This window comes from Podarcis vaucheri (assembly GCF_965113315.1).
Source record: "Podarcis vaucheri genome assembly, chromosome: 2".
Taxonomy (NCBI): domain Eukaryota; kingdom Metazoa; phylum Chordata; class Lepidosauria; order Squamata; family Lacertidae; genus Podarcis; species Podarcis vaucheri.
This window is the reverse complement of record NC_138760.1, coordinates 66,075,370-66,102,705: the sequence shown is the minus strand read 5'-3', so window position 1 is coordinate 66,102,705 and position 27,336 is coordinate 66,075,370. Positions and strand designations below refer to the sequence as shown.

Sequence of the window (27,336 nt, the reverse complement as noted above, 5' to 3'; positions counted from 1 at the left end):
CTTGGCTTCTCCAGACAGAACTGGATTCTGTCACTGAATCTGTCACTGAAATCCAGATCCATGGCTAGTCAGGACAGACCAGAGGGGAGGCAGAATGTTGATCAGGATGCAAAATGTAGATCGCTGGGTGATTTGCTGCAGAACAGCACAGGCTTTTCACACCCAAGTGTTTAACAGCAGAAGCAACCAAACAACTTTTTCATGCCTAAATTAGGCAGCTGAAATGAAGAAATCACATCAGGTGAGGCCTGTTGTGTGAAAGGACTGTGTCCCCTGTTCATTCTGGCACTGGAAACAAAACTCCTAGGCACAGAATGTGCTCAGAAGATCGACCCTGCCCCTTAATCGTTTGACTTTTGCACTTGGCCTTGCTTCGTAAAGCTTGGGGTTCTACTCAGAGAACGAAATGGGCCCAAGAAGACTGACTGTGTTAAAGAGCACCGATGAGGCCTGCGCTCAGCTTCAACGTTTCCTTTTTTAAAAAGGGAAATTCCCTTATTCCGAATAGGATTCCTCGCAAGAAAAGGGGGAAGTTGACAGCTATGTTCCTATGCTTCTCTCTCAGCCTCACGTATCTTACGGGGTGGTTGTTGCTGTGAGACGAAGACACCCCGGAAGAGACCTGCGTAGTCTGTGAAACCCACTAGCAGCGAGTAAGAGACACGCCCGCCTCACTCCATCGCTACCGGGCGCCTTCGGCTCACTGCAGAGTCGAGGGTGCCCTAAGGCTGCTCGCCAACTCCGTAGCAAGCCAGGAGGGAAGCGCCGAGGCCGCGAAGGGTCCGCGCCTGCGCCTCTCGCCCCGTCTGCGCTCGGCCCCACAGGGGAGGGCGACGGCCAGAAGCGGGGACCCCACGCCTCCCGCCCCCCACACGGCGCTGAACTCCCTTCTTGCGCGTTCAGCCAATGAACCCGCCGAGGGGGCTGGTCCAAGGCACGTTATAAAAGGGGCCGGCGGAGGAGCGACGCGGTGCTGCGCTCGGCGTGCTTTGCTGGTACCCGACGGGAGACGGCGAGAGGAAAGGAGGGCTTCTTGCGCGAGCGCGGGCGGGCGGGCGAGCGAGCATCGGCCATGTGCGGTGAGTGAATGAGCGAGCCCCGGGGGCTGCTTTGTTGCGCTTCTAGATGCGGAGCGCGAGGGAGCCCAGGCATCATGGAAAAGGGCTGCGGGCAGATCCACTCGGAGAGGTGGGGGGAGGGACTTTGCAAAGGGAGACTTGGCATGCCTTGCTGCTGTTCTAACCATACAGAGGGGCCCTTCCATTTTTGCGGGGAGGGGGGCCTGTGTAGATTTTGTGGAAGCAGAGCCGTATTATTTTCTAGGGAGTCAGAAAGGGGAATGAACTGAAACCCTGACCCCGCCTCCCCCCAGAAAGAGATGCTTAGCGCTTCCTTTCCCAGTCAAGTCCCCCCCCCCCCGCCCGCCATCCGGATGCTTTTATTGCTGTGCCCTCTGCTTCCTCCGGGTAGCCATTGAGCTGCAAGGCGACCGTAGTAGCAGTATGCTCTGCCCTGGCTTTCCTCCTCCAGAGGTTTTGTTTGTTTGCTTATGGAGGAGTTTAACGCTCCATGCTCTTTATGAGAGCAAAGCCGAGCTGTTAAACTTAGCTCTCTCAGCAAAGGGGGACAAGAGGAACTTTCTCTCTCCCTCCCTGCCTCCCTTCCTCTCTCCCCCCAATCTTGGTCCTTTAAATGCTCCAGGTACAGTAACTGAAATTCCAGAAAGACTTGCAAAATGTATTTTTAACTGACATTAATGTCCTTTCGTGCAAATGTTTCTGAGCAATAGTTTCCCTTGCATTAGTAACGGTTAGCGTCTCCTTCCTACTTGGAAGAAAATCTGAACAAATCATAAAAAGAGGTTTTCTGGTCGAAGATGCTGACCTCTCCTACATGGTTAAAAGGTATTTTGAGGGCTTTCTTTCAATGGGACACTGGCAGATGGCAACATTTGAAATGTTCAGTTCATGCCCCCCTGAAATAAGTAGGTAAAGACGTGGGGAGATCTTGGCGCCACAAAGCAAAGACCAAAGGATTGCCATTTAAAGGCTCATGGAATCACATGGCCAGGAACTTTCCCTTCCTGGATTGCCCTGTGTTCATGGTAAATGGGTCATCTGACTCTGTACAGCTTGGGCACAAGTCACTTTTGTGCATCACTGTTCAACCAGTGCTAGGAAACATGGAATTGCACCTTTCAGACAATAGCCTTCCTTAGTCAAATGTTTTTAAAAAGAATGTTCATTGTATGTGCATCGGTGGTGGCACATGGCCCCCTGTTTACAAGAACAGAGCCCTCTGCACATATGGTCTCTTGTATTCATTTAGCCTGGGAGGGAGGAGGCGGAGCCAGCTACCATTATGCCCACCCCCCATCATGCGCATTCATTGAATACACTTTTGAACATCTGAAAATGGCTAAACTGTTGGTGTGATAGCAGCATAATCCTGATAAAAGGGCCTAGCCATATGCAGAATGGCTATATATGAGCAGATCTCTAAAACTGTGCCTGCAATTCCTTATGATTTAATTGCTGTTTCAGAACATCTGAGCAAATGAGAATTGCTTTAGGATAATTACCCTTAAAAGAAACAAAATCTAAGGATGCTGAATATATGTTAAGTCAAGTAAAAAGGAATGGAATACATCAATAGGTATGGAATAAATGCCCGAGCCTATGTCTGAGAACTGGATTGGACATTATTAATTCCAAAGCTGAAAGGAGATGGCCTGCTTCAGATTTGTACGTTCAGAACAGGAAATCACCCACCGTCACAGTCCAAGCAATGTGTTATCTTTGAAAGGTGGACAAGAAGTGCCTTGTATTATCAGTTTAAGAAGATTCTGTTCCACCTGAATTTCATTAAGCGACCCTTCTGCGCTAAAGAAGATCTTATCAGGAATGACCCATATTACCTGTGGTTAACAATTCAAGATTTTTTAACCAGAAATTGAAATAATACTAAATGCTAAAAGCAACACATCTGTGGTTGTAGAGCAGGAAACAGGGGTATTACACTGTTCAACTAAGTTTTAGCTAAGGAGTGGTATAGCTGACTCAGTGTGAAGTAACAAGAAGTATGTGATTTCAGTGCACTCAGCCCTTCTAACACCCTTCACTGCTGTCATGGCAACCAGGCAATTTTGGTGATGCAAAATGAATATGTAAATAAGAACACTGTTCCAAAAATGTCACTGGAAGTGGGGAGTGAAAGATTCCTGCTTGTAGCTGAAACTCCTTTAAAATACTCTTGGCGAAACAAGCATGGTTATATAAGAAGTTTTAAAAGCATAATTATTTTTCAAAAGAAAAATTCAAAACATATAATACATTAAAATGCCATATATTTTAAAAACTTTTAACAGAGGTTGACAACCTTCTTCAGTCCTGAGAACACAGCTGTAGCTTGCTTGCTTTTGGTGATGTTGCTTCTTCCATTGTATATTATTATTATTATTATTATTATTATTATTATTATTATTATTATTATTTTGAATTCATATACTGCCCTATACCCACAGGTCTCAGGGCAGTTTATGGGATAAAATCACAATATAAAAAACACAAAATACATAATCAAAATAAAAACAAGAACAACCCAATAATCCCCCTCCCCCCAAAAAATAATAATCAGAGAGGTAAAATAGAATTTTAAACAGAGAAAATAAGCACCCATCAGGTATCATCTAGGAGTAGATTAAAATATCAATTTAACTGTCTTTCAAATCAAAACATTTTAGCCATTGTAACCATTCATAGAAGCTCTTTTAGTACCAAGCCAGATTGGATATGGTGGATTTTTGTGACAATCTCTTGTGGAAGACTTAAACATGAGCTCCATGAAATAAAGGGGAAATGAGGAGAGAAAAATTTGACTGTGGATCCCTTTTTAAAGACTTACCTGCAGATTTCCTAAGCCAGTGTTTTTACAGGTGGTTCTTTCAAGACTGACCTTTGCCAACCTTTTGCCATGCTGGCTGGGGCTGATAGGGATAGTAGTCCAAAACATGTGGAGGGCACCAGGTTGGTGAAGCCTGATCTTGGAAGATGTTCCTGTGAAGTTTTCAAATGGGGGTTGAAGGCAGCAGCCTACCCCTTTGGCTTGCCCTCCAGTATCTGAAATCCAAGCAGATATGAGAAACCTAGGAATGTCCAGGTGTGGGACTCCCAACTTTTGCCAGCAGGACCAGTAATTAGGGAACATGGGAGTGGGCTTCAGTATCATCTGGAGGGCTATGGGTTTCTCATCTCTGTTCTGAAGGTACTACCTCTGAACTTGAGGGTTCTCTGTAGCAGTAATACTAATGGCTGTCGAGAGAATGTGAGTAACGACTTTTTAAAAGCTATTTAACTGGATTAAAGCTTAAGGTTCAGTAACATGCCTGGAAATGGTCACAGCTGCAACTGAAGTATTGGGAACTACCGTATTTTTCGCTCTATAACACGCACCTGACCATAACACGCACATAGTTTGTAGAGGAGGAAAATCAGTAGGCATTCCCTCCATAACACGCACAGACATTTCCCCATACTTTCTAGGAGGAAAAAAGTGAGTGTTATGGTGCAAAAAATACGGTAATCAGTTTGTCAAATTGACTCCATGATAATACAAAACTGCAGTTCTGAGATTGTAGAATGGCAGGAAAACATCTTGAAGATGGACTATTTTCTATGAACCACAGAGATACAAAGTAGCTGGAGTGGGAGCCTAATCAAATAGAATTACTGCTGCAGAATACCGTTCCCAGTGTAGAAGATAAATGGTAGGTCTCTAATGCTCTAAGGCAGTACATATTTAAAAGCTGAAGGAGTGGAGTGTTGACTCATTAGTCTCAAACTATGAGACACCCCTATCTTGATCCTGGTAAACTTACAAGTACTGACGTTTCTTGAGGAATTTCCCCACTGGAAAACTCTCAATGACCCTTTCTTTACCCACCAGTTGCATTCCTCAAAGAGGAAGCGAGAATTTCAAAGCCTTGATGAGAGATAAAGGGAGCCGTTTTAAACAAAGATGAGCTTGTGCAACTTCTAGCTGACTCTGCTTGAAGAAGTGTGCATGCACATGAAAGCTCATACCAGTAACTAACTTAGTTGGTCTCTGAGGTGCTACTGGAAGGAATTTTTATTTTATTTTATTTTGCTTGAACTTCAGTTTTTTAAGTGCCAGCTCAGAGCATGAAGGCTCTTTCCCTCACCCGCCTTTGTAACTTGAGTCTTTTCCTGTACAGAATTCCTTCTGTGCGATCCTTTAAAAGCAACCCGATTCTTTTCAGTTTTTCTTCAATCAAACCAAATGATTAAGTCAGCTGTAAGTAGGAGTACTTAATGTCATCTGTTATCTCCTGCATGATAAAGACAACAGCATGCTGAAGGCGGTAACATGAAGCTGTGCTTTTGGGAGCTTTGGCTGCGAAGTAGGGTCTAAGAAGAAAATAAGTGAGGATAATGAGGTCAAAAGGGAAATGGTCTAGTTAACAATAACAGGTTTATTGTACAACTCAATAGAACTCAGTAAAACTCAAAAACATTGTTCAGTCTGTGGTGGTTTTCTATAGCTCTCTCCACATAAGCTTGTGCCATGTTTTGTTTGTCTCCAAGTTGCTGCAAGACACATCACTGTTTTTGCGATCGCAGACGTATACTTGAAAAAATAATCATTCAGTTTCAAGCCCCCCCCCTTGCTAATGCTGCCACTCATAAAAGGTAATGGCATTAGCAATAAATGAAACTTAAAACTGTATTTGCAATTTGTGCTAGAAGCTCAGGCCAAAAACGAACTTACGTTTTGTTTTATTTTAAAAATAATTATGATGGAACAACAACAGATTCTTCAGTTTCAGGAAAGGAAGAGGTCTGGTTCAGATTTTGTAACGTTTGTGACACATTGTAGCAATACTTATTTTTAAAAAGGCAAATTCAGTGGTACCTCGGGTTAAGTACTTAATTCGTTCCGGAGGTCCGTACTTAACCTGAAGCTGTTCTTAACCTGAAGCACCACTGTCGCTAATGGGGCCTCCTGCCGCCACACTGCTGCCACGCGATTTCTGTTCTCACCCTGAAGCAAAGTTCTTAACCCGAGGTATTATTTCTGGGTTAGCGGAGTCTGTAACCTGAAGCATCTGTAACTTGAAGCGTATGTAACCCGAGGTACCACAGTACTTATTTTTGCCTCTCTAAAAACTCTATATCAGCTACTGAAGTTCAGGATCCTGCATGATCACTACCAAATTCATACTGACTTGCTCTAAAATATAGGCTATTTCTAAACAGCTCCTAATGCCCTCACAGTGTCCTGTTGAGCAGCACATAAACCCAATTAGAAGAGAGAGGACAATCTGTTTGTGGAAGGAAGTATGTGAGAAGGGGAATGAGTTTAACAAGCAGTAGAGGGTTTGGCCACAGTCTACCATGGAGTTAAGAGCATGCAAGCCCATTGACATTTAATGGTATTAACTCTGTGCTGGGAATTTTTGGCCTTCTTGTGTGTGAAAGTGAGCAGTTAATAAGTTAATAAAAGGCACAATAGAATGTGTGTGCTTGAAAGGAAAATTTCTTTCCCATGACCCAAAGAATCTGTAATATATTCCTTGGCAGCCCAGGCTCTGCTATCATTTTCAGTGAAGTCTCTAGTGGCTTCTGAGTCTCCTGGTATGCATGAATAGTAGTAGTGCTAGAGTTCAGTATAAACAAGGAACCTTTACCAAACACAGGACACTGGCTGCACTGTGGACAGATCCCTCAAAAGAGGCCTTCCCTGAAGTGATAATACACATAAAGACATGATGCCTTAATGCAGGAAATCTGACAGGTCTTGAAATATACATGTTGTAAAGCACTGGTTCAGAAAGCAGCAAAAGGGTCATTTCTTTTCTTAAAAATGAGGATATGCAGAAATGTTTAAAACACTTCTCTGGAAAAGTAGCAGAGAATTTGAGCTGAGCACATGGAAAAAATGTTAATAGCCAAAAATTTAACAGACTTTCTTGCTGCCTCGGGGCAACTTTTTAATGTTACTATTTGCAGTCAAGAGTTATAACTGATATGTTTTAACAGAAAACCAAACAAAAACACAAGTCTTCAATACATTGGGCTGGGGGTTGTTATGTAACAGGCTTTGTGAAATCTCAGTTATATTCTAAAAAGTTTTCCTTTTCTGGTCTGTTGTAAAAATATCCGCTTTGCACATCTTCTTTTGAGGGGTGGGAAATTGCTGACTAACTTTTGCTCCAAAAGTACAAATCCTTCTTGGTGTCAGATAATACATATTTGACATGACATGTGTAGTTTCAGATGTGGATACTAAATGATACACAGTTTCTCATTTATACTCATTTCACAATTTAACGGAACCACCTTTACCACCGGGGCCTTGTAAAGACCCCAAGATCTCCTGCAACGATTTTGCAAAGTTTTTTGCAGATAAAATCACTCATATTCGGAAGGAGCTAGACACCACTGTGGGAGCAGGGCTGGGGCGGGAGAGTGCTAGAGCCCTGTCTGGTCAAGTTGCATGGAATCAATTTCAATCCGTTACCCCCGAGGATGTGGACAGGCTGCTTGGACGCGTGAAACCAACCACCTGTCTCCTTGATCCTTGCCCATCCTGGCTAATAAAAGCAAGCCGGGAAGGGCTGGGCGATGGGCTCTGCGGGGTGGTGAATGCTTCCCTCTGTGAGGGAACATTCCCAGATCCACTGAAAGAGGCGGTCATTAAACCGCTTCTTAAAAAAACATCTTTAGACCCGGCCAGTATGGCCAACTATCGCCCAGTCTCAAATCTTCCATTCTTGGGCAAGGTGATTGAGCGTGTGGTTGCTGAACAACTCCAGGCACGCCTGGAGGATGCGGACCATTTGGATCCCTTCCAATCGGGATTCAGGCCTCACCATGGGACTGAAACTGCCTTGGTCGCGCTGGTTGATGATCTCCGGCGAGCTAGGGACAAAGGTGAGAGTTGTTTCCTGGTTCTGCTGGATCTCTCAGCGGCCTTTGATACAATCGACCATAACATCCTTCTGGACCGTCTAGAGGGGCTGGGAGCTGGGGGCACTGTTATACAGTGGTTTCGCTCCTTTCTCCTGGGCCGTGTTCAGAAAGTGGTGGTGGGGGATGAGTGTTCAGACCCTTGGGCCCTCACTTGTAGGGTGCCTCAGGGTTCCGTCCTCTCCCCTATGCTTTTTAACATCTATATGAAGCCGCTGGGAGAGATCATCAGGGGATTTGGACTGGGTGTCCATCAATATGCAGATGATACCCAGTTCTACCTCTCTTTCAAATCAGAACCAGTGAAGGCGGTGAAGGTCTTGTGTGAGTGCCTGGAGGCGTTTGGAGGATGGATGGCGGCTAATGGATTGAGGTTGAATCCTGACAAGAAAGAAGTATTATTTTTGGGGGACAGGGGGCGGGCTGGTGTGGAGGACTCCCTGGTCCTGAATAGGGTAACTGTGCCCCTGAAGGACCAGGTGCGCAGCCTGGGAGTCATTTTGGACTCACAGCTGTCCATGGAGGCGCAGGTCAATTCTGTATCCAGGGCAGCTGTCTACCAACTCCACCTGGTACACAGGCTGAAACCCTACCTGCCTGCAGACTGTCTCGCCAGAGTGGTGCATGCTCTAGTTATCTCCCGCTTGGACTACTGCAATGCGCTCTACGTGGGGCTACCTTTGAAGGTGACCCGGAAACTACAATTAATCCAGAATGCGGCAGCTAGACTGGTGACTGGGGGCGGCCGCCGAGACCACATAACACCGGTCCTGAAAGACCTACATTGGCTCCCAGTACGTTTCCGAGCACAATTCAAAGTGCTGGTGTTGACCTTTAAAGCCCTAAACAGCCTCGGCCCAGTAGACCTGAAGGAGCGTCTCCACCCCCATCGTTCTGCCCAGACGCTGAGGTCCAGCGCCGAGGGCCTTCTGGCGGTTCCCTCATTGCAAGAAGCAAAGCTACAGGGAACCAGTCAGAGGGCCTTCTCAGTAGTGGCGCCCGCCCTGTGGAATGCCCTCCCATCAGATGTCAAAGCGATGTATAACTACCTGACATTTAGAAGACATCTTAAGGCAGCCCTGTTCAGGGAAGCTTTTAATCTGTGATATTTTACTGTATTTTTTGTTTCTATGAAAGCCGCCCAGAGTGGCTGGGGAAACCCAGCCAGATGGGCGGGGTACAAATAATTTATTATTATTATTATTATTTTATTATTATTATTATTTATTTATTTATAATTTCATTTTATGTACAGTACCAAAAGGGGGGGAGAATTAACCATAACAAAACAAACAAGGGAGTATACAGAAGTTTTCAGGTACATAATCAATTATATGCTTGCCCAACTCTTGCCCAAATCTGTTGTAGCCTATCTGTAAGATATCTCCAAAGGAGTACCAACATTGGAAAGATTGCATACCAGGGATGAAGAATAAAAATGGAAAAGAAAAGTGGGAAAAGATCAGTGTAATTAATACATCTCACATTCTGAAGGGATGTTTAAATAAATTAGGGCTGGGAATTCAGACCAGTTGAAATTATTTCACCAACTGACTGGTCAGATATTGTCAAATCATTGCCAACTGTTTGTAAAGCATTAATTTTATTTGGCCAAGAAAAAAGGTACAAAGCTGTGGCTTAAGGGAATGCTGTAGGGAAGGGAAAATTGGCTTTTAGTTACAGAACCTACCAATCTGGAGTAGCAAAGAGCAGCAAAAAAGGATCCAGCTTTGACCCCCACCTGTCCTCAAAATGCTGCTGGCTATTGGCAGTAGGGTGCTGCTGGCGGTTTCTTCTACCTACCCACTGTTTGAGTAGGTGGCCCCCTCATCCAAACCCTCTCCAGCATGGCTAATCTGAGGATTGGGACTGTCTGTTAAGCATCAACCTGTTTAATATGATGCTAATTACAAAAACAAATTAGTTTAACTGTTAAGGATGAAACTGTTCCCTGGCCATGGTAACAAAAGAAAATACACTATAATATGCAGTAAGTTTCCACCTCAGTTAGTGTTCTTGACTTCATGAAATATTTGACCATGATCAAAGTAGGTGGTCAATTTATTGGTCAGTTGACAGTAATTTAATAAGTCAGTTGACAAGTGTGCCAATCATAAAGCAACCCGTTAATTGGTGTCCTAACCTGGGAATGTCACTCAAATAAATTAAATCCTTGATACTGACTAAAATTGTGCAACACTTTATGATATTGGATTGGGTTGCCCCATTCTAAAGGTTGTTGCTTAACTACATAACAAACTTCAACTGAGTAACAAAACAAAGCCCCAAACCTCTATAATGATAGGATTAAGCCTTATTGGATTTGTTGTAAAATGTAGCACTTTGAGTTTATAAGACTTTATATGTGCTTCTGAGTATGTTGTGTAAGCATATTAAAGTACCAGCTTATCATTCTTCTTTTCAATACCCAACAGGAATCTTTGCGTATCTGAACTACAGGGTGCCTCGGACCAGGAAGGAGATATTTGAAACTCTCATAAAAGGGCTACAGAGACTAGAATACAGGGGATATGACTCTGCAGGTATGTGAACAATCCTGTTGTGCAAAATTTCCACAGCAGTGGCCAAGCTGGTCTCATACTGTAAGAAAAACAAAAGAGTCTTGTGGCACTTTAAATGCTAATAAATTTATTATGGCATAAGCTTTTGTGGACTCTAGTTCAGTTCATCAGATGCATAAAATGACATCTTAGCTGGCAAGTACATAAAGGAGAAGATTTTAAGGTGGGAGTTGAATGGCAATGAGAGGCAGATATAGCCATCATTGATAATTAGAGCTTGGCAGAACAATCTAAACATCCTTACATTGGGCTGCTTATTTTATTTTAGTAGGTAGAGGTATTCCTCCACCCAGTGCCCTCATGAATTTTTGCTGCTTTTAAATCATTTGGGGCTTGTCTAAGGTACGATGAGCAATACAAATGCTTTACCTCAACACCAGTTGCCTAAACATTCATCTGGCTGTGTAAGCAATTGTATGTGTTAACTAAGACTGTACAATAAGTTGTGTTCTGTATTTCAGGTGTTGCAATTGATGGGAATGATAATGAAGATAAGGAAAGGTACATTAAATTGGTCAAGAAAAGAGGGAAAGTGAAGGCTCTCGATGAGGAGCTGCAAAGTGAGTAGAAAGGGTGGGATTCAACTAACAAGCCTTACTAACAACCAGCACAAGGGCTCAGGCTGAAGTTCTCCACCTCTAAGCTAGCATATCCATTGCTCTTCTTTGTGAACTGTGGTGGTTTGTGTATCAGGCATGTCCAAAGTCCATTTCGGGGGCCTAATCTAGCCCACCGGTCGATTTAATCTGGCCCTTGTGGCAGTACAGTGGTATCTAGGGTTACGAACTTAATTCATTCCGGAGGTCTGTTTTTAACCTGAAACCGTTCTTAACCTGAGGTACTACCTTAGCTAATGGGGCCTCCCTGGTTAGTGGAGTCTGTAACCTGAGGTGTTACCTGGGGTAAAATCCTAAGAAAATCCTACGAGAAAAAGCTCAACAACTTTGGTCGGCCCTCAAGCATCAAATCTGGCCCTCTTTGAAAAAAGTTTGGGCACCCATGGTGTATACGATGTCATCAGAACTCTCTCCTATTGAGAAAGATTCATCATTAGCTACAGTGGAGGAATGGTTGTTAAAATTACTGGACTTCAGTGGGATGGTGAAATCGATATTTTTAATCTGGGGAAAATCATTGCCAGCATTTACTAAAGATTGGAAACTTCTTACCTTTATGCATGAAAAAGAAAAAGAACTTAATGATATCAGGGTTTGAGGATTGAAGATAATAATGTTGGTTTATAGAAGGTGGATTTTCTGGCTGTTATCTTGGAGTGGGTGTGTTGAATAATTCTCCCTATATAGCTGACATATTAAGAATTGGAAGTTCTCTTTTTATTTTCTTTTTATTTCCCTCTTTTTCCTCCCTTCACCCCCCCTTTTTTTTCTCTAGTTCTGTTGGGTATTTCTATTTAGATTAGCTTTTTAGGCTTGACGAAAAGGTAGCAGATATTAATCTTCATATTTTTTGTGCAAATTTCAAGAAAATTAATTCATTTAAAAAAAACTCTCTCCTGTTGGTACCGATGAAATAAATGCAGCCAATATAATATGGACAGCCCAGTTTCAAGTGGTTTATTGAAAGTATAGAAGCAAATACTTCCACACAGTTTAGAATTTACAAATTGTCTCTCTTTTATAATTAAATAGAAAGTTAAGACTCTGTTCGTTACATATTTTTGTGACTATAATTTGAATTAAAAGTGGTTGGGATTGATTTGTGTGTGTATTGGTTTGATTTTGTATACAGAACAAGATGGTCTAGACTTAAAAGCAGAGTTCGAGACACATTTTGGTATTGCTCACACTCGCTGGGCAACCCATGGAGCACCAAATGCAGTGAACAGTCACCCACAACGATCAGATAAAAGTAACGGTAGGTACCCTCTAAAAAAATCTGGAGTTGCACCAGAGTAGAAATTCCCAGAAACAGCTTTTGAAACCAGTAGACTGAAATGAATTGTTTGTGCATATTAGATAAGGTTGGTGATTACATCAGATATTTTTTCAAAGTAATGTTGTGGTTTTGCAAAGGTGCAACTCCCAAGGATTCATGAAATTAGGGAATCTGAAGCAGCTGAGGCTAGAATGCCAGGATTCCATTCACAAATCAGATTGGAATTCCTACAAAACTCCTTTCATTACCAAAAATCTAGTGACAGCAGCCCGACACAGTCACTGAAAGAGGAAAATAATGTAAAGAACTTTGCAGATTTAAAATGCTATTTAGAAAAGGTTCCAATCTTTGAATTAAGCTGTTATTGCTCATCTCTTTTTTGTGTGTTTTCCTATTTCTTTCAGAATTTGTCGTTATCCATAATGGGATCATCACAAATTACAAAGACCTAAGGAAGTTTTTGGTAAGCTGAAAACAACTGGATGTCCCAAAATGTGTGTGTGCCATTTCAGCTCTGTGGCCTGGTTAGCTTTTGCTCTATGGCCTGGTTCTCATGATGCGCTAAGCCAAACCTTGTCTTAATGAAACCATTTTTACCTAGTTCAGTGGGGCTTATGATCAGGCAAGTGTTTATAGGATTGCAGTCTAAATGAAGTTTCTCTATGTGATTTTTGATAGGTGGTAGGAATGATGATAATTGTGATTGAAACTGTAGATGACATTTGATTATGTTGTATGCAGTATTAAAATCCTGATGGTAACACATAGATCTAAACATTTTCTTTTAAAAAAAACACCCCACTATTCCAGGAGACCAAAGGTTATGAGTTTGAATCTGAAACAGATACTGAAACCATTCCAAAGCTGATCAAATATGTGTATGACAACCGGGAGTCTGAAGACATAAGTTTTTCTGTCTTGGTTGAGAGAGTCATTCATCAGCTGGTAAGTGGGAAATTTTCTCTCTTTATTTCCTATAATAAATAATGTTTAAGACAATATGAAACTACTTTTCATGTATGAAGTTAAAATGTGGAAATAACTACTCAGTTTTGTTCCGTTGGGAAAACTTTAAAGAATTCTTTCAATTCCATGTTTTATTTTGCTTTCATTTTTAATAAAAATACCATCTTGTTACATGCAGCCCTGTGCCTGCTGGTTAAGAGTGAGGTGCAAACCCAGAAGAAATAGAGGAAACTGTAGTATATCTGAGCACAATGATTTTCTTTTCCTTCAGAAATATCAAACTGCAATAACCAGAGCACAGTCTTGCCATTTACCATCTCTATAGTTCTCAGATGTAAAGTTATAGCATCAGTTAAAAGATTTCTAAACTTCCTTGTTAGTTTAATAGCCCTGGGACCATAGATCCCAAAGCTGAATGTGTAGAGTGAAGGTACATTTTCTTCCATCATGGTTTGGGACAGTTCATTCTTTCCTCTCTGTTTACTCAATATTTACTCTAACCTGACTAAATTTAATGGGGATTACCGTAGTCCCACACGTGTGTTTAGCATTGCTGACTTGTGCATTTTTGACCTCCTCATTTTGTGATAATCTTTTGTTTCTGACAATTCCTTGATGCCAATTGACAAAAGATTCATTTTTTCTCAAAGGGTCATTAGAGATAATAAGACAGGATCTTACCCTGTGCGTAACTACCATCCATGTCATCCTCTCCACCCCCAACCTACTAATGTTTAATTTCCCCCCTCGCAGGAAGGAGCTTTTGCACTGGTTTTCAAAAGTATCCACTACCCAGGGGAAGCTATTGCTACCAGGTTAGTAAAAGTATTTCGTGTCCATTACTGTGTAATAGAAGCTGATGATATATGTAAAGCTGTGTGGGGTTTTTATACGTGATAGTTTTAAGAGGGTTTTTTTTGCATTTGGTGGGGTCCATATTAATAGACAAGCACACAGGAAAGATTTCTAGTAGATATTTTTTGTTTGAAAAATTCAGTTTATCCTTAATAAAAGTTTTATAACTAATTTGCCTGTTGTTTCATTATTTGACAGGAGGGGGAGTCCACTACTTATTGGAGTTCGAAGTGAATCTAAGCTTTCCACTGAACAAATCCCTGTCCTATATAGAACATGTAAGTTATTAAAGCATTATAATCATACAGGTCTTACTTTTGTTACAGAATTGTTGAAGAAGTGAGTTCATTAAACACACACAGAAATGCTCATGTCACTAGAAACTCCACAGGTAGACATTTAGGGCAGTGAAATATTTGCATCAGCACAAGGATTAGTGATAGCACCCCTCCTCCTGTGTGCATCCCCAAATCCGTTCTGGAGCATTGAGTGGAAACCCAGGCCATATTTAGGGGGCAGATTGTGAGGAAGAAGGAGGACAAATCTTTGCTACACCTGTTTTAAAATTATGTAATTCTGTATTTCAACTTGATCTAGATAATGAATCAATCTTCACAGTTGTGTGTGTGTGTGTGTGTGTGTGTGTTTTAATTGGCAGGCAACATTGAAAATGTAAAGAATCGATGCAAAACACGAATGAAAAGACTTGATAGTTCTACCTGCCTTCATGCTGTTGGAGATAAAGCAGTTGAATTTTTCTTTGCTTCAGATGCAAGGTAACTGAAAAATATGTGTGATCTATGTTAGCAGGATCAGTTTAGTTATTTACCCAACTGTTGTAATTCAATGGAGAAATGTAAATCAGTGGGACAGGCTGCTGCAGGCTGCAGCTTCTAATCCAGGCATGGCTAACCTGTAACCCTTCAGACATTGCCTCTTGAATACACTTCCCATCATCTCTGTCACTGGCCATGCTGGATGGAGCTGACATTTTGAATGTGAGAGCCTTTCTAGAATTTGGCTACCAAATACTCATTTGGTGTTGCAACTTTCCCATCTTTGTGTTGTGACCAAGATGTGGGGATTGCATAATCCAAGCTCCTTTTTACTTGCACATGCAAGTAGAACAAATTTAAATTACATTGCAGATTCTGTAACTTAGCTGATTTTGCATTCTTGTTTGTAGCGCTATAATTGAACACACCAACAGAGTAATCTTTCTAGAAGACGATGACATTGCAGCAGCGGCTGAAGGGAAGCTTTCTATTCATCGGCTAGAACGCTGCGCTAGTGATGACCCATCTCGGATCATACAGACTTTGCAGATGGAACTGCAGCAAATCATGAAAGGTAAGGGCAGCTGAACAATCTTGCTGGTCCAAGGGCATATGAAGGAAACATTTACCCGTTAGAAACCAGGTGCCTTTCTGGTCAAACCTTAGCCACAGGAACAGCACTAGAGATGGGCAGGGAGGAAGAAAGACAGTTTAAAAATAATGACAATAATGATACTTCAGTATCATTTCTAGAAGCTGGTGTCTTCCCAGAGCTGTAAACTGGTCCTGCTGATATTTAAGGCCTCAAGTGTACTTCTATAAAGAAAATTTAATAAAAACAATGAATATTAGTATGATGTTGTTCGAAACATGTAAAGCACCTGAGCAATAAATAAAGTAAATAAACATAGGCAGAAAATTCAGTAGCTGGCAGATGCGAGTGTGAACAAGGTGGCTTTTTAATCGGCAGCAAGTTATCAGTTGCACTTGCACCTAGCAGAGGTGCCTAAGGAAACACATTCCGCAACCTGGGTGGTTAGAATGACATGACAGAGATGTGCTACGTCACCAAAGAAGTTAAGCTTCTGTTAATGTTTCCATTTGTCCTTGCGATATCTCCTTCACAAGGGCTAGAAATCTGGAGATGCAGAGCTCTGCCCCCACCCCAGTCTGCTGGCAGGAGCACAGTTTAGGAGGAGAGGGTGGAAGTAGAAAAGCCAGTGGAGTCTTAGCACAGTGCATGGAGGCATTTCCACTGGTGTCTTGTTTGTGGAGGCAGTTGATTCATAGCCCTCTGCCTCACCCTAATGCCCTTCAGCCACCAAACCAGATGAACTTCATCTTTAATTAAGCTTTGTTATTGTTTAGGAGAGTTTAATATTTATAACGAAGTGAATTCCCATAACCCCTTCTGCATTCTTTGCCCAATCTTTGCTAGCAACAGTTTTGACTTTTGTTGAAATTGCTGTACTGTGCTTGGTTACTCTTGCTGCAAATTCAAGTCTCATTTGAACAGTAATAAGAAAGGCAGTCTGAAACTTAACTAGTCATGTTTTATAAAAACAGGGAACTTCAGTGCTTTCATGCAAAAGGAAATATTTGAACAACCGGAGTCTGTTTTCAATACCATGAGAGGAAGGGTGAACTTTGAGAGCAACACAGGTAACATGGGGAAAATTTTAATTCCACTCAACATTGCCACTATTCTTTTTTTGTTTTGTTTTTTGTTTAGCAACCTACTCTGAACTAAAGATATCTCCTTGTTTCTGTTTCATGGAAACTACAGTTCTTTTAGGTGGCTTGAAGGACCATTTGAAAGAAATCAGAAGATGCAGGCGATTAATAATCATTGGTTGCGGAACCAGTTTTCATGCTGCAGTGGCTGTAAGTTCAGTATACGCTTGAACATGTAAGAAAGATAATGGAAACGTATGGCTACAGGGATTTTGCTTTTCTATTCTTATTTTATTTATAAAAGGTTTATTGATCAGTTTTCACAAAGTGGTGCTCAATAAAAATACATTGGACCTGCAGCGCTCATGTTCCCCATGTTGCTGCTGCATACCAGAGCAGAAGCTGTGAAAGACACTTAGGGGTGGCCTTGCTGTACCCTGTGTTTCCTGCCTGGTTAGAGATAGAATACAGCCCCCAGTCAACTTGCTGGTAGAGGATGGCTGAGTAAAGAGCCTGTGGGCAGACAACACAGACCGCTTCCCCTCTCTGCCAAGTGACTTGATAAGGCATATCAGAAACAGCTGGGATGAGGGACAGCCTTGAGGCCTCAGAACTCCTTATTACTCAGGAAGAAGACATAGCGGATAGAGTGGTGGGTGGAGTCCTAGCTAAGACAAGCAGAGAGAAAATGCTTGGTGGTGGGCAGTGTGAGAGAGGTGTAGGGCTGCAGGCTAAGCTTAACTGATGTCCTGGCTCAGAAGCTGACTGAAAAGTGGCTGAAGGGACCTGGTGAGCTTCAAACAGTGCCTGAAGTGCACTGACATGGACCTCATAGATTAGACTGGGATGGGCTTTGATAATATGGCATCCTGAGTGAGGACAAAATTTGGCCCCTCTCCCCCCACCCCAAATTATTTCTTATTTTCACAATAATTCCTTTTGGTACAATTGCTTTTATATGGATCTTCTCGGTAGCTACCTGGATAAATAATAATAATAATAATAATAATAATTTTTTATTTATACCCCGCCCATCTGGCTGGGCCTCCCCAGCCACTCTGGGCAGTTTCCATAGAAACCAAAAATACACTAAAATATCACACGTTAAAAACTTCCCTGAACAGGGCTGCCTTAAGATGTCTTCTGAATGTCAGATGTTGTTGTTATTTTGTGCTTCCTCGGCTCGTGGAAAACTGCCCACACGACCTTAAATCCAGCACTGGAGTAGACCCTCCTGCCTCAGCCCACAGGGAGGTGGGATGGCTCTGGGAGGGAAGAGCAAGAAGTTATCTCCCCCCCCCCATTCTGCTGCTCTACCCCACTGCCTGCTTGTTACTTTAAAAAAATAATAGACAGGTTAACATGGCAGAAAAAGAGAGAGTGTTCAGTGGATGCCTTGGTAAGAAAGAATGGCTTTCATTGCTGACAGAAGCATGCCACCAAAGATGCTCACCATATCTTTAAATAAAAATAAATAAATAAATAAATAAAAACAAAATAACCATCCATAATCTAACATACCCTACAAAAATAAGAAGAGTTTTGCTGGATTGGATCAAAAGCTCATCTAATCCAGCATCCTTTTCTTACAGTGGTCAGCATTTACCACAAGTGGGATGTAAATGCAACACCACTCTCCTCACTTGTGATCTCGGCAAATATAGTTTATTTCTGCACAAGAAATTCATTGTGCTTATGCTGTATAACTTTACAGAATAGCTATTCATTTAAGAAATACTAGAAATAATCCATTGTTCTAAAGCTACTTTAAGGATAATTTTAAGTGTGCTTTATTTTGTTAAGACTGAAGTTTGCTCTACTATCTTTATGTTGGTTACAGACCCGTCAAGTTTTGGAGGAACTAACTGAGTTACCTGTGATGGTGGAACTTGCCAGTGATTTTCTGGATCGGAATACCCCTGTCTTTAGAGACGATGTGTGCTTTTTCATCAGTCAGTCCGGTGAGCTTTAATCTATGCTGTATGTTAATCTTGGCAAAGTTTTTTATTTGGTTTTCAGATTTATCATGAGCTGGTGACAGCTTCAGAGCCAGTCTGGAGTAGGTTTTTTACACTCTCTAGTGAGATCAGGCATACCTGATTTCATCCTGAGTCTATGTCCCAGTCCCTTTCTCCATACCTAGGTGATAGATTCCTGGCTACATTTTTGAATGCTTTTGAATGCTTTGTATGTCAACTGCTATAAGCATATCACAGTAGAAATATAAAATAACATTCTATGACTACTCTAATTCGCTTTATGTGTTAAAAGGGAAATATCATTCCTATGTCAAGGCTGTAAGATTTCTCTGTTGATCATGTACTGCAAAGGAAAAAGCCGACTTTTCAGAGTTTGTAAAGGATGTAATAAGCAGAGTGTATCTGGTGAGGCAATTAGATAACAGTATAGATAAGTTAGGCCAGAACCCTCCTTTATTAACTAAAGAACCACTTGGCAGCAGAGTGACACTATACCTCAAGTTATCTCTTAAGATTGAGAGGCAAAAGAACTGGTGCCAAATAGAGGAATCTTAAATGCTGCTTTTGTGGTATAGCAGGAGAGCACAGAGCAGAGGTGGGGACGTGTAGCCCTCCCATTGTTGCTGGGCTTCATTACCCCTGATAATAATAATAATAATAATAATAATAATAATAATAAATAATTTATTTGTATCCTGCCCATCTGATTGGGTTGCCCCATTGACCATACTGGCTGGGGTTGGCGAGAATAGTAGTCCCACAACATCTGGAGGGTCACAGGTTTTCCACCAGAGAGGAATGCTGCTTCTGAGGAATAAAAACACTATCAAAATGTATTAGGCTTTCTTAGTCCAGTGAGTTTTCATTTGGCACTAACTTCAGGTTTGCCTCTTTTTGTCCCTGTGTTATTTTTGCTGTGGTGTTTTTCTTTTTGTTGCTGCTAACAATGGACAATGGGGCTTACACAATGATAATATTCCAGGAAATAGAAGATACAGTATAATCAAACATTAGTCACTCCCAATTACTCCATTATTTTTATTTAAGTTTACATTTTAAGTATCTCATCAACCTAATTAGAACAAAGTTGTCTTAAAGGATGCACATTTTCTGTCAGGCAACACTCAGGTTGAGGTCAAAGGGAGAACATGTAAATTGGTATGAGTGTTTTCAGGATAGAGGAACAAAGGCTGACGTGTAGATTTCAAGGCTCTTCTGTCAAGATGGGCACAACATAAGTATGAAATAGCTAAATTAGACCTAATAATGAAGCTTCGTTTTAATATAGTAAATCTGGGCATGGATAATGGTTTTTGGTTCGCTACAGGTGCCACTTAGCAATTGCTTGGATCACCAATTACTGTTGCTGTGAATAATAATGGTGATAATTTAAGACTGAATTGAATTTTCAGTCTGTGTGCCTTCATTTCCTTTCTGTTTGACTCCTCCTTTTACAATTTCCTGCCATTATCTTCCTGCCAATTTAAGATAATTATGCATCTGATGAAGTGGACTCTGGTCCACAAGGGCTTATGCGAAATGAAAATGTGTTCATTTCCTTTAAGGTACTACAAGTCTCTTTGTTGCAATTTAAGCATGTGATCTGCAAAATTTTGTAGATGACAAAAACCTAAAGGTACCATGAACCAGTCTGAAAGGGTCAAGGAGGACTAAAGTACATTCTCATTCTATCATCTGATCTGGTGCATTTGATTTGGACAATTAATCCAAACGGCTATTGATAAAAAATTTTTAAACCCTCTTTTCCTCCAAGTAGCTCAGCTTGGTATACACTGTTCTACCCCCAACCCAAATTTATCCTCAAAAGATGACGTAGGGTGTGTTAGGCAGACTGACAGTGACTGTTCCAAAGTCACTCAGGGTGGGGATTTGAATTTCAGTCTTCCTAGTATGACATTCCAGCTTACTACACTGCACTCTCTTTCCTATGGCTCCAGACCTTAGATTCCTGGTGTAGGAGGGATTTTCCTCTGGCTTTCAACAGTGCACCAGCAGCTGGATGGATGGGCGGGAGAAGTTCTTAAAAAGCAAGCTGGAGGAGAGCCTGAGGATCATAGTGCTCAGCTTGTATTTAAAACATTGCTTCATATTCTGAACCAAGAAACTACAAATTGTGTGTCAATATCACCAACTCAGAACAGTATGGAAATGCCAGCCCACCAGGATCTTCTCTGAATGGGTTATACATTTCTAGCCATACAACCTTTTCAAGTCAATCTCTTCTGACTTTATATGACAGGTTAATAATTCTGCTGCAATTCTGAATTAAGCATAAATGTCAATATGTTCTTTTATTGAAGGGGAAACTGCTGATACATTGATGGCTTTGCGGTACTGTAAGGATCGCCGAGCTTTGACAGTTGGAATTACAAATACTGTTGGAAGCTCAATATCCAGGGACACAGACTGTGGTGTGCATATCAATGCTGGGCCTGAGATTGGGGTGGCAAGCACAAAGGTAACTGATATGTACTGTCATTGGTGGGGTTTTTTCTTTGACCAAATCATAGGCCTAGACATTGATGCATAGATTGCTGGAATAATAGCCTTGCATGGTGCTAGAGCACCATGTTTTATGACACTGTAGGATGCTGCCATGTCAGATCACTGATGGGTTCATCTATCTCAGTACTGTCAGCACTGATTGGAAGTGGTTCTCCAGGGTTTCAGGCAGAGTATTTTGCAACTCTATTTAGAGATGTCAGGAATTGAACCTGGCATCTTCTCAGTGTAAAACATGTGATCTGCCACTGACCTATAGCCCTTCCCACGCCATCGTAATGTAAGAAATTATTTTGCTGAGGCAGGTAGTTTAGGGAGCAAACGTGAAGGAAGCCAAATTAATGTCTTTTTAAAAAATCTTCAGGCATATACCAGCCAGTTCATCTCTCTTGTAATGTTTGGTCTGATGATGTCAGAAGACAGAATTTCCTTGCAAAACAGAAGACAAGAAATCATAAGTGGTCTGAAGTCATTACCTGGTATGCATGTTTTTACCATTCAAATGATATATATATATATACTCCCATATATATATATGGGAATGCTAAAATTCAAGAATATGTGGGCCATTTCAAATGGGATATGTAGAACGTTTTTCAAATTATTATGTGAGTAAGGAATATCCATAGCTTTTATTTTTTTAAAATTAAGTTAACCATTTTTAAGCCAACTTTATATTTTGATGTGCTCATATTTTACTGTCATAGCTTCAGTTTGTACTGCATTGAGTTCAGAACCTTCAGGGAAAAAAATAACAATTGAGAAAACAGTTTAGAGATAAAATGGAATAGCCTCTTGTTTAATGTCTCAAATCAAACCCCAAATTGATTTTTAAATCATCCTCTGTATTCACAGATGTGTTTAAAAGCTATTGAGTGTTCAGCATAGGGACTGACTGAAAAGAATTTTCCATATCTTTATTCAAAATGGCCCTGTGTATCATTTTTATTTTTCTTTTAAAGGAGCAAAACACTGTGCTTTGCTAGTAAATAAAATTAAAGTTGATCAATCTGAATTCATGCAATCCTGGCCACATCTTCTGTTTTACTACTTTTGAAATGGTGGGCTCTGTAATACCGTAAATAATTATTGGTTTTAACCTGTTGGCAGAGATGATCAAGGAAGTACTGACCTTGGATGAGAAGATACATGATCTGGCACTTGAACTATATAAACAGCGATCACTTTTGGTTATGGGTCGTGGCTACAACTATGCCACTTGCTTGGAAGGTGCATTGGTATGAAATCTTAATCTTGGTTTTATTTGTGATATTTTTCCTGTTCTTTGTTTAGCAAAATTGGATGTTGTTTGTTTTTATTGATTTACCTGGAATATTTGCCTGTATTTTATCCCAACCCGAGATTAGCAGATGGGCAATTTAGGAATATGTTAAATGAGTACATAATTAAATATGGTTACATCTGTAAGTAAAACATTTTTGCATACATTAGGTTTTTGCATATATAAAGCCTGCCATGGACAGAAAGAGTCCTTCCTCCCATGGAAGGGAAAGTCTGGATCCAGCCCATTAAAATTTGTTCTTTTCAGGGGGGGAAATTGCGTATCTGATGGGTTTTGTTTCAAAAAACTCTTAAGAGCTGTGTACTGAACAAAGGGGTGTAGATATTTCACTTTTTTCTCATTTTGAGCTCAGTACATCAGCTATTGCTCCCTTGCAGCTTCTGTTAATTAAATCAAGACTTGTGTGCAGGAAACCTCAAACATACTTTGAACTTGAATGAAGGTGGCGTTTATGATCTTAGATTTAAGGCATCTCTGATCTTTCTGTTTTGCATATGGGCATGAGATCCATACGTGTACATAGGTCAGGATCCAAAGAACCACATAACTTGTGAAATGTTGCCTGTGGAACTTCGGGCACAATGAAAGTGTCCTTTGGATTACAACATCTGTCAGTTTTACCTACTTGCGCTTAATTATTTTTGAACGTAATAAATGCTTTTTTATTATCCCAGTGCTTTGGTTGTGATCTTGTTCCATTTGCTTTGCAGAAAATCAAGGAGATTACATATATGCACTCTGAAGGCATTCTGGCTGGGGAATTGAAGCATGGGCCTTTGGCTCTTATAGATAAGCAGATGCCAGTTATCATGATCATTATGAAGGATCCCTGCTTCACAAAGTGCCAGAATGCTCTACAGCAGGTCACTGCTCGCCAGGTAAATTGCCTAGTAAGCATGTCACTTTTAGGACTTGATTGTGCATTTCCTGCAAGATGATCATTATGAAGGGTAGTCATAGGCAAGAGAAAGTAGAACTGTGAGGTCAGAAAGGGCAACCAAAATGGCCATAGGGATGGAGCCTTCGCATTCACAATAAATTTAATTTGTCATGGATGCTTTACCTGAGATTCCTACATTGCAGGGGGTTGGACAATATGACCCTTGGGTCACTTCCAGCTCTATGATTCTATATGTATGGTTTGGAGGACATGGAAAGAGCTGTCCTTTCTTCCCTTCTCTCAGTAACTCCAGAACTTGGAATCATTTAATGAAATAGATTGGGTGTAGAGATTAAGGACAGACAAAAGCAACCAGTCTTCACACTATTCACAAGTTATGGAATTGCAGCGATAATCACTATATAAAAAAGGTAAAGGTTCCCTGACAGTTCAGTCCAGTCGCAGAAAACTCTGGGGTTGTGGCGCTCATCTCGCTTTACAGGCCGAGGGAGGCAGCGTTTATCCGCAGACAGTTTTTCCGGGTCATGTGGCTAGCATGACTAAGCCGCTTCTGGCAAAACCAGAGTAGCACACGGAAATGCCGTTTACTTTCCTGTCGGAGCGGTACCTATTTACCTACTTGCGCTTTTTGGCGTGCTTTTGAACTGCTAGGTTGGCAGGAGAAGGGATCGAGCAACAGGAGCTCACCCCATTGTGAGGATTTGAACCGCCGACCTTCTGATCGGCAAGGCCAAGAGGCTCAGTGGTTTAGACCACAGCGCCACCCGTGTCCCATAACCACTAAATTAGGTATCTTTAATTGGCCATTAGAACTATAGTGCACAAGGTTTTGGATATAAGATGAGGTGGAAAGTGTCTCTCAGCAACTGTTGCTCCTCTGGACATTTTCGGCCTAGGGAAGCATGTGCTCAGAAGACACAGCTGCAAGCATATTATGCTGGAACTAGGAAAATACATTTCATGTTCTTAGATTGTACATAACATTTGGTTTGATAAGTCAATATTGCACACATTTCAATTTCCCAAGGCCTTTTATTTATTTATTTATTTAGTATTTTTCTGGAAAGAAAGGGAGAAAGTAGGGATTTTTTTTATAGCCCATGGGTTTGGAAATGTTACATCATCAGTAAACCTATGGAATGTTTTTCCAGTAGAGGTTTGGCACTTGTCTTCCGTAGTAACTTGTCTGCATAAGCTTCAAGGCATAACGATTAAAATACGCGGAGTTGGTAATAGTTAGCAGGTGTTCTGCGATGTTAGTTCTTATATGGTTTTTATTGTGTATATATAATTATTGTGAAAGACGTCAGTATTTTTTATGAAATTTGTTTATTTAATTTATAAAAATATTTATATACCGTTGTATCATAAAATATATATCACCGTGGTTTACAGAGATATGCAAAATGGCTATGAACATAAAATTTAGCTCAGTTGACATTAATTGCTGCATGTTGGCAAAGTGTCTGAAATGCGCAGCAAAATATGGATGAAATGAAAATGTAACCTTTAATCAACTTTGATTTCTTGCTTTGCAGGGCCGCCCTGTTATATTGTGTTCTAGAGAAGACACAGAGAGCTCAAAATTTGCTTACAAAACTATTGAGCTTCCACAGACGGTTGATTGCCTGCAAGGAGTTTTGAGTGTTATCCCTCTACAGCTGCTTTCATTCCACCTGGCTGTTCTCAGAGGATATGATGTAAGTTACTTCTATATTTAGGCGCTCCAATTAAAGCACTTATACAAACAGACTTGGACACTTCCCCTGTTTCTTCAGACTTGAAACGAGAATGATTACATAGAATTTAAACAAAGACCTAGTTGTGCTCTCTTAAGATGGAAATTCAGTGCAAATCAAATTTAATTTACTTTTACCCTGCAACATAAGCTCCAAGTGCTAAAAGCAGAGAAAACAAGTTTACACAATTACAAAAATAGTTTTGGAGCGCATGCCATTTTTCTTGACATGAACATTCCTATGATCCAAGCTATAAGGAGCGGTTTGCAGCAGATGCCTGAGCGACATGCCAACCTCCCCTTTGCCTTGCCCTACCCCTCTCAACGAGTGGCACTGAGCAACTCAGCACCTGGGAAGCATGCATTGTGGCTCTGCCCCCTGAGTGAGCTGCTGCTCCTGCTACACAAGTGATGTCAGTCACTGATAGGATACAAATGTGCTCCACCTTCAGAATTTAGATGGATGCTAAATGAAGAAAGGGTCCTGTCAGTTTTGTTGTTCTGACCATGGAATGCTGGATTGTCTGGTGCCAAAACTCCATTGCCAGTGAATACTTTCATTTTATGCATAATGCATAATCTGTTTTAATTGCTGTTGCTTGTTTTATTTGTTTTTTAACCTTATATTGTTTCTCTAACAATTGTTTTAATTTTTTGTGTGCCTTGGGAGTTTTACAACTGGGGCATATTTGCTTTTAAATTCCCAGGTTAACAGTGTACATGATCAATTACACTACACAGTTTCAATGTAATCTGTCTCAAGCTTTCATACATTTTCTCACATTTTGATGATAATTTTGCTAGATTATCTATAGGGACGATCCATAGCCGGAAAAGTCAGAAGGAAAGTAGGGAAGGAAGCAGAGACCCAGGGTTATGGTTCAAATACGGCAGTAGAGAGAAGACAGAAGGGAGAAGTGGTCAAGGGAAAGTGGTCAGGCAAAACCAGCTGGGAAGGGATGCAGCTAGCTGTGGTTGTATTTCCAATACATTCTCAGAATTTGGGGAGGAATACAGCTAGTATGGTGATTATTATTTTTAGTCTGTTTTACTGAGTGATGCACATGAATTTCTTAAATGAAAAAGCCTCCTATAAATTGAATTGAGGATAATTTTATTTTCTTTTCCCCAGGTGGATTTTCCGAGGAATTTGGCAAAATCTGTGACTGTGGAATAAGCATTGCACAGTAGAATATTTGTTACCCATAATCCAAAATTGAATTTCTGTCAGTGAGACTTTAGCAGACTGTTTTGATGATGCTGATTCTACAAAGCAAAGTAAACATAATTCTGTTTACTTCAGTGGGGTTTAGGGCTGTGGAAACCACAAACCAGTACAATGGATCTGTTGCTAACTGGAAAGTATTTGGGAATGTTTTGTTATTTTTTAATGTGATCTTTAATGTGCCTTTAAATATTTGTTACTTGCCTTGCACCTAAGTGCTCTTGCCACATCGCTGAAATAATAAAATTGCCAAAGGAAGAAAAAGCATTGTTTACAAATGGTTAATGAACAGTTTTCTATTTCTACGACTGTGCAATATATGTATATAACTTTTGAGTTACTGTGAATAAGTCAACACTATACATGCAGCCTGAATCCATACATGTTTACTCAGAAGTAAGTCCCTCTGAAATCAGTAGGATTTATTCCTTGGTATATATGCATAGGAGTGCTGCCTTAGTTCTAAATACAAAGTATTTATATATACACAAATGTATAGCATTTAAGTTATTTTTAGTATGTTGGTTGCCTGTAGTAGTGGGCTGATTTTACTAATTGTGTACAAGTTCTTTTACTGTTTGTGCTTTGTATTTTTAACTGGAATTCTCTTTCCTATTATATTAACCTTTCCTATTTACTGTTATGGGATTTTATCTGTATTTCCACAGATCCTTTCATCTATCTACACTTTACAACTTCTGCACTATTGTTAATTAAAGTTTCTTAAACATCATTCAGATTTAGTTGTGTTTTGCTGAAAAGTTCCTTTTGACAAAATACCAATTTACTTGAGCCAAATTATCTTCATGTTCTTGAATAGTATTGTTTAACCATAGTAGGCTATTGGCTGTTGTGTGAGCTCAGTATGTTTATATTTAACTATTGTACAACCGAAACGCTATGCAATTAAATAGACTATTGACTGCAAAA

The 27,336-nt window shown here is 40.7% G+C and overlaps 1 protein-coding gene across 1 annotated transcript; it reads left to right on the top strand.

Moving 5' to 3' along the window:
- The first annotated feature begins 950 nt into the window (after positions 1 to 950).
- On the top strand, positions 951 to 27,336 carry GFPT2 (glutamine-fructose-6-phosphate transaminase 2). The gene is made up of 19 exons (XM_082211599.1): positions 951 to 1,079; positions 10,424 to 10,531; positions 11,032 to 11,130; positions 12,320 to 12,445; positions 12,871 to 12,929; positions 13,277 to 13,411; positions 14,186 to 14,247; positions 14,486 to 14,565; positions 14,946 to 15,063; positions 15,474 to 15,637; positions 16,630 to 16,725; positions 16,850 to 16,947; positions 18,578 to 18,698; positions 21,038 to 21,195; positions 21,604 to 21,718; positions 22,350 to 22,477; positions 23,253 to 23,420; positions 24,982 to 25,143; positions 26,314 to 27,336. Exons 1-19 carry the CDS (start codon positions 1,073 to 1,075, stop codon positions 26,356 to 26,358), a joined length of 2,049 nt encoding a protein of 682 aa, XP_082067725.1. The 5' UTR covers positions 951 to 1,072; the 3' UTR covers positions 26,359 to 27,336.

Bases quoted from the DNA above. Each gene is read 5' to 3' on its own strand.
- GFPT2 (XM_082211599.1), top strand. The intron at 14,566-14,945 runs GTAAGTTATTAA...TTTAATTGGCAG, and splicing joins CCCTGTCCTATATAGAACAT to GCAACATTGAAAATGTAAAG. The intron at 15,638-16,629 runs GTAAGGGCAGCT...TTATAAAAACAG, and splicing joins ACTGCAGCAAATCATGAAAG to GGAACTTCAGTGCTTTCATG.